The sequence below is a fragment of the Oryctolagus cuniculus genome, chromosome 9 (genome assembly GCF_964237555.1).
Source record: "Oryctolagus cuniculus chromosome 9, mOryCun1.1, whole genome shotgun sequence".
In the NCBI taxonomy this organism is placed as follows: Eukaryota; Metazoa; Chordata; class Mammalia; order Lagomorpha; family Leporidae; genus Oryctolagus; species Oryctolagus cuniculus.
The window spans coordinates 90958542-90970546 of record NC_091440.1 but is presented as its reverse complement, the minus strand read 5'-3'; the positions used below and the strand labels follow the sequence as shown (position 1 = coordinate 90970546).

General features: G+C 38.2%; 1 protein-coding gene across 21 annotated transcripts in view; it reads right to left on the bottom strand.

Annotated features, from left to right (window-relative positions):
* The window catches only part of ZMYM2 (zinc finger MYM-type containing 2), a 109859-nt gene that overhangs the window by 44906 nt on the left and 52948 nt on the right, over window positions 1–12005 (bottom strand). For 17 of the 21 annotated variants that reach the window (XM_051850065.2, XM_051850067.2, XM_070049112.1 and 14 more), the window contains 3 exons: window positions 6975–7046; window positions 2134–2284; window positions 1580–1695 (listed from right to left, as the gene is read on the bottom strand). In XM_051850065.2, the coding sequence (XP_051706025.1) occupies window positions 1580–1695; window positions 2134–2284; window positions 6975–7046 (339 nt within the window). The remainder of the gene's footprint in view (window positions 1–1579; window positions 1696–2133; window positions 2285–6974; window positions 7047–12005) is intronic. The other 4 variants (XM_051850068.2, XM_070049121.1, XM_070049123.1 and 1 more) reach the window with 2 other exon arrangements.

Genomic DNA, 12005 nt, shown 5'->3' with positions numbered 1-12005 from the left:
CAATTAAATCAAAAAGGTAGTTAAAACATTCCCAATAATCAATTCATTTTACCCAACAAAATCAAAAAATAAAAGTTCAAGAACTGACATACAGCATGCAACAGACAATGTCTTTCTCTTCTAATTAATCACTGGCTCATGGCTTCTGATTGGCCCAGCTCCAGCCATGTGTCCAACTGGAGAGTGAACCAGTGATGGAAGACCCCTCTCTGTCTCTCCTTCTCTTTCTGTATAACTCTTTCAAATAAATAAATAAATCTTTAAAAACAAAAAAGCTAACTTGGTAGAAACAGTATTTACCATAGTCATATCAATTGCCATGATCTCAATTTTTAAAATAAAAGTTAGACTTGAATGTGGTTTATCACCTAAGTTCAGCAGGAATCTAAAAGTCAATAAATTTGACAGTCACTTGGCTAAATTCAAAACCATCTCAATTTAAATGCTAATAACTGGGGCTTCCATTGTGGAGCAGCATGTTAAGATGCCACCTTTGATGCAGCATTCCATATGGGAGCACCTGCTTTGAGTACCAGATGCTCCACTTCTGATCCAGCTCCCTGCTAATGTGCCTGGGAAAGCAGCAGAAGATGGCCCAATACTTCAGCCCCTGCTGTCTATCTGGGAGATCTGGATGAAGTTCTGAGTGCCTGGTTTTGGCATGGCACAGTCTTGGCTGCTGCAGTGTTTTAGGAAGTGAATCAGTGGATGGAAGATCTCTTTCTGTCTCTCCCTTTCTTTCTTCCTTTCAAATAAATAAAAATAATCTTTTTTAAAAAAGGCACTAATATCTTTTATAGCAACTATCACAGCATACTTATGAGACTTATATTTTCATTTTAAATAAATTTACATAAGAGCATAGAACCTGGAGCAAAGTAGAAAGGTTGGATGAATTAACTCATGAAGCAAAATTTTGTGCATTGGCTTGAACCTTTAGGTAGTACCCTGAAACTTTAATATACAACAAGTAAACCTTCTGTTACTACCTTATTAATGCTTGAATCCCTTCTAAATTATTCCTTCCTAATGGTCAACAGATTAAGTTTGAACAATTCCAGTAATACTACCTCCTGAGAAACACAGATCTCTGAATGAAAGTTCTTCACATTTACCAAAATGAAAAATATCTCCCTGACACTGATCTGTATTAAATTAAAACCTACTATCACATCAAATCCTATTTTTATATGATTTCTATGAAGAAACCATGTATACTCATCACTTCCTGGGTACATACACCTAGGTCTTTCATTCATTTATCAGGGAGTAGGTTTTCCATAAGGTTCATGCTTTATCCAAACCATCTAACAAGAGAAGAGACTACTTCAAGTACTGAACTCAATTATATTAAATTTTTCTTGAAAATTTGTATCACTGTAACAATTCAAAAGTCAGATTATCTGTGCTAAGTAGACAGTGAAACCAGGTCATCTGGTACTCATTTTAAAATCTCCACCCATCAATCTGACCCTCAAAATAACATTTAAAATTAACTAATAAGATAAAGCACATTAATTACAGTTTATTTTCTATGTTTTTTATTAGGATTGGAGGGTATACAAAATAAATAACAAACCTGAAATTTAGCCACACAATTGGAATTGCAAAAGTTATACAGTTTTCCATCAGGCATTGTGGCTTGGTATTGAGGTAAGGAGTTTCGCTTACAAAAATGGCAAATAATTCCCAAACCTAGGAGATAAAAGGTACACATATCTGATTTCTTCATAAAGCAACTAAAGTTTTTTTTTTTAAAAATCTTGAATGCTGAGATGATTTTTCTTTTAAAAGAACCTTCTGTATTCTTTTATTTGCAGCTTAAAAAATATTGTCATGAAATGCAACTCTGGTATTACATCCTAAACATATACAATACATCCAATTAATTAAGTTTTGGAAGGAACAACAATTTTAGCTAAGAACATAGAAAATCAGTAACTTTAAAAAAATTGGGAAGTAAATTAAAAAGTATATAATGATCAAATTCACCAAAACAGTTTTGAGGTGGGAAAGTTCAGTGTGATAAGAAAATAAAAGCAGTTAGAAAGCAAAGGAGAAAAGGTAACATACTATTTGTGTAAAAAGTAATGATGATATTAAAGTTTAACTTGCCAAATACCTGAAACTTACTTTGTGATTTTGCATATTTTGTCTTGTGACTGTTCATGCAAGCAGTTGAACAATATGGCTCCATATATCCATTAGGACCTATACATTGAGTCATATCAAAAAATCTGCACTGTGTTCGGCAACCAGTACAAGTTGTCAGTTTTCCATATTTCTACAATTTGAAACATAAAAAGGAAAATTTTAAAGCTACAATTTAATTAGAAAAAAAGTTGTATTTTTATGGCATCTTTGTCTTTGTAAAATAATTCTATTAAAAGAGCCAAAACTCTTTGTATGAATGCAAAGGTTTAATTGTAACAACTGCTAAAAATCAAGTTCAAACAAAGCAGTGATCAAAGCTAAGTCTCTTTTAAAATTAAAGTGTTTTTTAGTTTAGCTCAACAGAATCCCTACATGTAAGTAAATATTGAAAATCTAGAAAAAATTCAGTTTTCTTGTTTACAATGAAGATACACTTCTTTGTCATTTGATAAGAGAAATAAAAATGGAAATGTGAAACACAAGCCTTAATCAAAAGGCTGTAATACTTTGAAAGAAGGAATTTAAGACTTTTAATATTTTTTTCATTGAACTGCTATTATTCCAAGCACTTTTGAGATTTCTCTTTAAACATGATTAGTCACCTATCCACAACATATAAAACCTCACTCACGGGGCAGGTATTTGGCCTAGTAGTTAAAATGCCTGTAATCTCATACTGAAGTGCCTGGGTTCCAGTTCCAGCTCTGCTCTCCATTCTAGTTTTCTACTAAAGTACATCCAGAAAGGTAGAGGTTAATAAAACAAGTAATTGGGTCCCTGCTGCCCATGTGGCAGACCTGAATTGAGTTCCCAGCTGCTAGCTTCAAGTCAGCTAAGCCCCAGCCATTGTGAATATTTGAGAAATGAACCAGAGGACAGGAGCTCTCTCAAATACCTACTTTTCAAAAAACAGAGACCTCATTCAACCACAAAATACAAAATTTTTTTAATTAAAAAGAATCGTAAGCACATTAAGAGATTTCTAGTTATAAAAATTAATAGTCCTCCTGCCAGCTGATTATCTGCCAACAAGGTACCTCAAATAAATGATACAAAGAATACAAACACAAGACTTTTAAAAACTGACAGAACAAAAGTATTATCATTGTCTTACAAAAACGTAATTCTGATAAACTAGTGTCTGTATTTAAAAAAATTAACTTGACGGTCACAAAATCAACCATAAGGAAAAGCAAGCCTTTACTGCAATTTTAATTCCCTTTTTTTCTGTCATAAGGAAGTTGAAACCTAGTATCAGAAATCATGTTGCAAAATAATTGTACATGCGTGATTCTGAGATTATTTAACTCTATCTTAATACCTGAGATTATCTTCTACAACATAAAGATCTAAGAAGGTCTGAAAATGTTCCATGGATGGATGAACAACAGATGCCAGGGAGATGACAGTAAGGCCAAAAATAACATGTGAAATGGATAAACTACATATGAAGTTCCCTTAAAATACACAGGATGTTAACACACACACACACCCCAAAAACACATTGAAGGTAAAAATAATGACCCAAAAAAGTAACATCAACATCAAAATAAATAAGACGACAGCCTTCTTTTACAAAAAATTTTATTTGAAAGGCAGTTACAGAGATGCAGAGCAAGAGAGCAAGAGAGCGAGAGAGAGCTAGAGAGAGAGAGACAGAAAGAGATTAGAGTCTTCCATTTGTTGGTTCACTCCCCAAATGGCCGCAACGGCCGGAGCTGGGATGATTTGAAGCCAGGAATCGGAGCTTCTTCCAAGTCTCCCACATGGGTGCAGGGCCTGGGCCATCTTCTGCTTTCCCAGGCTATAGCAGAGAGCGGGATTGGAAGTGGAGCAGCTGCGACTCAAACCAGCACCCATATAGGATGCCAGTGCTGCAGACAGTTGCTTTAACAGCTATGCCACAGCACTGGGCCCCAGTGACAGCTTTCTTAGCATACAACAAATACAATAGGCTTGTGAAAGATATACTAATTTATATGTCAGGAATATATGTTTTAGTCTCAAAATACAAAAAGAAAACAAAAACACATGCTGCCTATTCCTCACTTATTCAATTTTTCACAAAGGAAGCCCTAATTAACAACAGCAAAAATACTAACAGAAAAGGATGCCTGCAAACATACTATGTCGAATTACGACCCTACCAATGGTACAAGGAAAAGAGAGATTACTCTGGTTTTATCTTCTGAGTTCTTCACTGATGATTAAGTTTTTATACTGGAAAAAAGTCAAAAGAAAACAGATCAACAAAATGATGGGAGATAAAAGAATGTTTAAAATCCAGAACTGGGAGCAAGAATTTAGCCTACAAGATAAGACGTCTGTTAAGACATCCACATCACAAATCAGAGCACCTGGGTTCCATACCCAGCTGCAGCTCCTGCTAATGCAAACCCTAGGAGGCAGCAGTGACAGCTCAAGTAATTTTGTTCCTGCCACCCAAATGGAAGATCTGGATTTCATCCCCAGTTCCCAGCTCCAACACTGGCCCAGCCATTGTGAACATTTGTGGAATGAACCAATAGATGAGAGCTCTCTATCTTTGTCTCTCTGCTCTCAAAAACAAAACAAAATGTTTGAAAACACAATACAGATTAGGAATACTGAAAAATATTCAGAACACCTGCCACTGTGCTGTAAGATTACACAGAGAAAAGATAAACCTGCTCCTACTATCTATATGTGAGGCCTTCATGGATCGGTACCTGTGAAACTTCTTTACCAACATAAATGAAGTACAAATCTTGGATTTAACATTCTTCAAGTTGACTGAGTGACTCTATCACTTAAATTTGTGATTCTGACAGTGACTTGTCAGGATGAATAAAAATTATTAACAGTTTTAAGGCATCAACTAAACAAGGAGACCATAACACTGTCTGGAAAATGTATTATTTTATATTTATTAACATCTACCTGAAAAGCAACACTCTCCTTCATTCTCATTGCAGACAACAAACAAACCACATAAGCTTAGTGGAACCTGTGACTTAAAATTTCTCAATTTTTTACATCATACTTGTTGCAGATACTCAGTATAACTATGATAAACTTTACTTCAAAACAAGTTATTAATGCTGCAGGGGGCCTGGTGCTGTGGCATAGCAGGTAAAGCTGCCTGCAGTGCCAGAATCCCATAAAGCAGTAAAAAAAAAAAAAAAAAAAAAAATGGCCCAAGTGCTTTGGCCCCTGCGCTCGCATGGGAGACCTGGAAGAAACTCCTGGCTCCTGGCTTCAGATCAGCTCAGCTCAGGTCATTGTTGCCATTTGGGGAGTGAACCAGCAGATGGAAGACCTCTCTGTCTCTACCTCTCTCTGTAACTCTGCTTTTCAAAAAAAAATAGAATAGATCTTTTATATATATATATATACAGATAGAGTTAGACAGTGAGACAGAGAGAGAGAGAGAGACAAAGGCCTTCCCTCTGTTGGTTCACCCCCCCCAAATGGCTGTCACAGCCAGAACTACACTGATCCCAAGCCAGGAGCCAGGTGCCTCCTCCTGGTCTCCCATGTGGCTGCAGGAGCCCAAGCACTTGGGTCATCCTCCACTGCCCTCCCAGGCCACAGCAGAGAGCTGGACTGGAAAAGAAGCAACCGGGACTAGAACCCGGCACCCATATGGGATGCCGGCGCCTCAGGCAGAGGTCTAGCCAAGTGAGCCGTGGCGCCGGCCCATAGATCTTAAAAAAATATATTGGACAAACATAAATTAAGGAACACTCAAAATGTGTAGGTCATGAAAGAAAGGAAATGTTTAGACTGATGCAGCACAGACTTTCCATCTCTAACCATGACAGACTAGCAGAACTAGATTTAACTCAACTTCCCACCTTTAGCAACTAGATAACTAGACAAAAAATAGGAAACAATGGTTTTCAAACTTTGTACACAAGGTAGGCGGGGACTGTTTAAGAAAAGGGAAAAAATTTAATTGAGCTCTTCAGCCAACAAGCTTACATCTGCAGGCAGCTGGGTAGATAGCGGAGAAAGCCTACTAGTTTCACTGATCTAAGGAAACAGAAGATCAGAGCAAGTAGAATTTGGGAAGCAGAGTATTGAAAACAATGGAGTGATACAAAAAATAGCTCTGAGTATCTAATCAGGTATTTTCAGAAGAATCCAAATTGAGCTGTGTATTTATGGAAAGAAACCGTCTGAGGCCAGATAAAGAACAAGGGAACCACCAGGAAAAAAATAGGCAAAACAACTCCCAAAGGACATAAGAGACTGAAAGTACCCTGTGTTGCTATCTGTTTTAAGAGTGGAAAGATGGGGCTAGCATTGTGGCACAGCGGATCAAGTCACCACCTATTGCCAGCTTCCCACATGGGCGCCACTTTGTCTTGGCTGCTCCACTTCTTATCCCACTCCCTGCTAATGCACCTCGGAAAGCAGCAACAAAAGGCCCAAGTGCTTTGGCCCCTGCCACGCACTTGGGAGACCCAGCTCCAGCTGTTGCTGCCAAGTAGGGAGTGAAACAGCGGATGGAAGACCTCTCTCTCTGTCTCTCCTTCTCTCTCTTGTAACTCTTTCACATAAGTAAGAAAATCTTAAAAAAAAATCTGCAAATAATTTTTAAGAACATAAATATATAAAAGCAAGTAAGTATAACACAAGAAAATACATGTAAAACTTAGTGAAAATAAAAATGTATCTATCTTGATAGAACATTCATCATCTAAGCTCATAAATTTTAATGTACTTCAACATGCATGTGACTTTCCAGATACAAACTAAATGGAATCACACATTAAAGATAAGTAGCAGTGCTTGAAAATGTTAGGGCCCTACACCCCATCTACATTCCTGCTTACCTCAGGCTGCAGTAAGAAAGAATCCTGCATGTGATCGCGAACCTCCTTCAGGAAGCTTGGATGGCTACCTACCTAAAAAAAAAATTTTTTTTAACTTTATAAAAACATATAAAGAAGTGCTGGTAGACTGAAAGATAAATGAGAAGTCTGTAAAAGCTGCTTCTCAATCATTTGTTTTTTGACTTACAAACTCATTTCAACTTTTTTAAATGCCTATCTAATCTGTCCCTATGTCACACCTACAGAAAATTTACCCAAATAACTTAAATTTCCAAAAGAAAAAATGATGTAATGATAAACTACTTCTATAATAATGCAGTAAGGTTCTATAATAATGCAGTAAGGAATTGAACATATACCTTTAAAATTTTTCCTCCTTCTGAGAAGAATCCTTTTTCTTGGATTACATTATGTGTGCACAGATTTCTTTAAACCAATTAAACTATAATAGCTATAATGAAATCTTAAAACTTTCAAAAGTCAAATGATTTCGAGCTCACAGTGAAATTTTCATCATCTTCAAAATGGTTTGTTTTGGGATTTCTTTTTTATAGCAAAAAAAGCTTCCAGCATAGGAAAATTTACATCTTTCATCTTTATAGAACATTCAAGAAGTCATACCTATACTTACTTTTTTCTGTGGAAGTCAAAATAGTATCCCCAATCAAAGAAACTACTAAAAGGTTAAGTAGGCATTATATATTCTCTATATCCAGAATCTAGATTAATTAGCTATAACCAGTATATTCTGGAAAATAATTAAAATAGTGAGGACAAACAACAAAGCCAGAGTTAAATGTTAGAGACAAAGGTCAAAGGAGGAAAAAATAAGAAATTTATCACTATATAATTTTAGTACTCTGACTGCAGAAAAATAAGACATTCACTAGAGTATATCTCAAGGTGATGTCCAAACCTATCTGACTAGGTCCCTTTATCAGTAAAAAAATTATGCATAGGGTCCCAATTATTCATTTATTTGTGAATTATGAACATGTTATGTGAATTATAAAATACATGCAAATAATATTTTAAAGAATGAAAGATAAAACATTATTTTAAAATAATTTTCATTTTATTTACTGGAAGTACAAAGAACACTGTCCATATCCACTAGAACAGAATCATTTGACGTCAGCGGAAGCTTTGTAGGAAACAGTAACAAGGAATTCCTATTGCTCTCAGTCAGGCAGGAAGAAGCTAAAGCCCAGAAGAGAGCCGAGAACTCCCACACCCACTCAGCAACAATGAGGGCTCCCTCTCTCATGCAATGTTGTCAAGAGAGGCCAAGCAAAGAGGATGGTCTTCTGCCTCAACCTGGCAATAATGAGGTGTGGCTTCATTTGATATGTAGCCAACTAAAACACAAGGTTCAAACAAAGATTTAGAATTTTTTAACAGTATCTCAGAAGTTCAAGTTTTAACCAAAAATCATTTACAACAAAAGCAGGAAAAGCACAACTTCAAAAAAAATGATAATCAATAGATGTCCAACAAAAAGACAATCAACACTTAGGTTGCCTATACAACACTTGGGCTTGAATCCTGGGTCTACCTTCCATGTACCAGCTTCCTGCCAAGGCAGATTCTTAAGGCATCAGTAATGACACAGTAGTTAGTTTCCTCTCTCCCACATGGGATAACTAGACTGAGTTCCTGGCTTGGCTTCCATTTGACCCAGTCCTGGCCACTGTGGGCATCTGGGGAATGAACCGGAAGATGGGAGCTCTCTTACTCAGTCTCTCAGATGAAAACAATAATAAACTTAAAAAGTCAATGAAAAAAGAAGCCAAACTCTCAGCAAAGAAATAGAGGTTATAAAGATTCAAATGGAAAGTATCAGTAAACTGGAAAATATAATAATAGAAATTACCTCCTCTCAACAAAGAAAACATAATAGGTGGGGCAAAAAAAGAACACAGAGCATCAGGGACCTGCAGAACTGTGACAAAAAATTAAAGTCACATAACTTTAGAGTCTTGGATGAAGAGGAAGAGGTCAGCACTAGAAAGTTTCTCTAAAACAATGCTGTCTGAAAATGCTTCAATCTGGGGAAATACATATAGAAAAAGATAAGCAAACCCCAGAAAAGATAAGGCGGGCACTGTTGTATATAGCATGTTAAGCCTTGGGCTATATTGCCAGCATCCCACATGGGTGCCCGTTAGACTCCAGCTGTGCCACCCCTGATCCAGCTCTCTACTAATTCACTTAGGAAAGCAAGAACTTGAGCCCCTGAACTCACGTGGGAGACCCAGAGGACGCTCCTTTCTCCAGTCTGGCACAGTCCTGGCCATTGCAGATAGAAAATTCTCTCTCTCCGCCCAACACCCACCCCCGTAACTCTGCCTTTCAAATACAATAAATAAGTCTTTAAAAAAAAAAAAAGATAAAACAACAAGATACACCACAAATTTCTGAAAATGCACAAAGAAAACAATCTTGAAACCTATGGAGGAAAATGACACACCTACTGAGGGAACTTCAAAAAAGTTCATGGAAAAATCTAACTGGAAAGTGTTTATTTTAGTGCCAAAAATTCTGAAATCATCCATACAGGGAGGCCGTCAAAAAGTATTTCCTTCCCAGAACCATGATGAATCATGACCAGAGTAAAGTTTGTAATGTTGAAATAAAAAGATATTACCCAGACTGTGATGTTGAATTTATTGCTAGCTCTGGTTATCTAAATGATGCCTGTGGTGCCGGCATCCCATATGGGTGCCGGGTTCTAGTCCCGGTTGCTCCTCTTCCAGTCCAGCTCTCTGCTGTGGCCCAGGAAGGCAGTGGAGGATGGCCCAAGTGCTTCGGCCCTGCACACACTTGGGAGACCAGGAAGAAGCACCTGCCTCCTGGCTTCGGATCAGTGCAACGCACTGGCCGTAGCAGGCATTTGGGGGGTGAACCAAAGGAAGGAAGACCTTTGTCTTTGTCTCTCTCTCTCTAACTCTGCCTGTCAAAAAAAAAAAAAATTTATACAATGATGAAATCATCTAATGATATATTCTCAAAATGTTTCAGAATTTGAATGGGAATTTTATTTAAATGAGAATGCCAAACTGGTGAGGCATAACCATCACTGACTTTTCACCTTCATAACAATCAACTACTTTTTTTTTCTTTCTTCTTCTTCTTCTTTTTTTTTTTTTTTTTTTTGACAGAGTGAACGGTGAGAGAGAGAGACAGAGAGAAAAGAAAGGCCTTCCTTTGCTGTTGGTTCACCCTCCAATGGCCGCCACGGACGGCGCACTGCGCTGATCTGAAGGCAGGCGCCAGGTGCTTCTCCTGGTCTCCCATGGGGTACAGGGCAAAAGCACTTGGGCCATCCTCCACTGCACTCCTGGCCATAGCAGAGAGCTGGCCTGGAAGAGGGGCAACCGGGACAGAATCCGGCGCCCCGATTGGGACTAGAACCCGGTATGCCGGCACCACTAGGCGGAGAATTAGCCTGTTGAGCCGTGGCGCCGGCTCAATCAACCACTTTTAATACTATTCCCAGGTCAATCACTTGTGGCCTTTTCCTCACTAACAATAACAATGGATTTTGTATGTTTAGGGGCTATCAGGAACAAAGCACCACAGATTAAAAGAAGCACAAGAAGAAAAAAAATGTGTAAAATCAAGAGATGTAGTAAACATGAGGTATCTGGGCTGCTGCAACTGTAAAAGCAGCATACAGGTTTACAGTCAGCATTTTTTATAAATAAAATAGTAACAAAAAGTATACTATAGTGAATACATAACTCAGTTAACATAGTTGTTTATTATCAAATATTAGTAACTATATACAATTACACGCTATACTGTTATATGAAAGGCAGTACAGATTTGTTTACAATAGCATCACCAAAAAATGTGAGCAAAGCACCACATTTGAATGACAATAACATTAAGATGACTATAACTTTAAGACTTCACCAAACACTGCTGCCATTTGTAGAGTGAACCAGCAGATGGAAGAACACAAACTCTGTCTGTAACTCTGCCTCTCAAATAATCTTTAAAAATCAATCAATAAATAAACAACCCAATGAATGGGAAATAAAATTTCCAAAAATGCTTCAAAAAGTTCATGGAAAAATAAAATTAAATGAGAAATTTACTTTGGTGCAAAAAAATTAATATCCACAAATGGGTTTTTTTTTCATAATACGTATTTTCCATGAAACTTTTCAAGACCATGATTAATACCCAGAATACATGAAGAACCCTACAATTCAACATCCAAAGTATAAACAACACAGGGTAGGCATTTGGCCCACATTCCATATCCTAGTTCCTGATTCATGTCCCAGCTACTCAGCCTCCAATCCAACTTCCTGCTAAAGTGCACCCTGGGAAGTAGCAGATGACAGTTCAGGTACTTGAGTCCCTGCCACATACATGGAGACCCAGATTGGGTTTCAGGCTCTGAGCTTTGCTGTGGTCCAACCTAGCTGTTGAGTACAACTGAAGAATGAACCGGCCAGCGCCGCGGCTCAATAGGCTAATCCTCCACCTGCGCCGCCGGCACACCAAGTGCTAGTCCTGGTCGGGGTGCCGGATTCTGTCCCGGTTGCCCCTCTTCCAGGCCAGCTCTCTGCTATGGCCAGGGAGTGCAGTGGAGGATGGCCCAGGTGCTTGGGCCCTGCACCCCATGGGAGACCAGGATAAGTACCTGGCTCCTGGCTTCGGATCAGTGCAGTGCGCCGGCTGCAGCGCGCCGGCTGCGGCGGCCATTGGAGGATGAACCAACGGCAAAGGAAGACCTTTCTCTCTGTCTCTCTCTCTCACTGTCTAACTCTGCCTGTCTAAAAAAAAAAAATCTCTGATTCCTGACAACAGATGAGTTTCCTGCTAAAACAAACCCTGGAAGGGAAGGAGTGGTGACTGTTAAAGTAACTTGCTTCCTGTCACCTATAGTGGTGATCTGGATTGAGTTTCTGGCCCCTAGATCTGAGCTAATTAGCTCTGGACAACTGGAGAATGAACCGTAGATGGGTTCCTATCCTTCTACCTCTAAAAGAAATAATAATAAAATTTAAACACAGA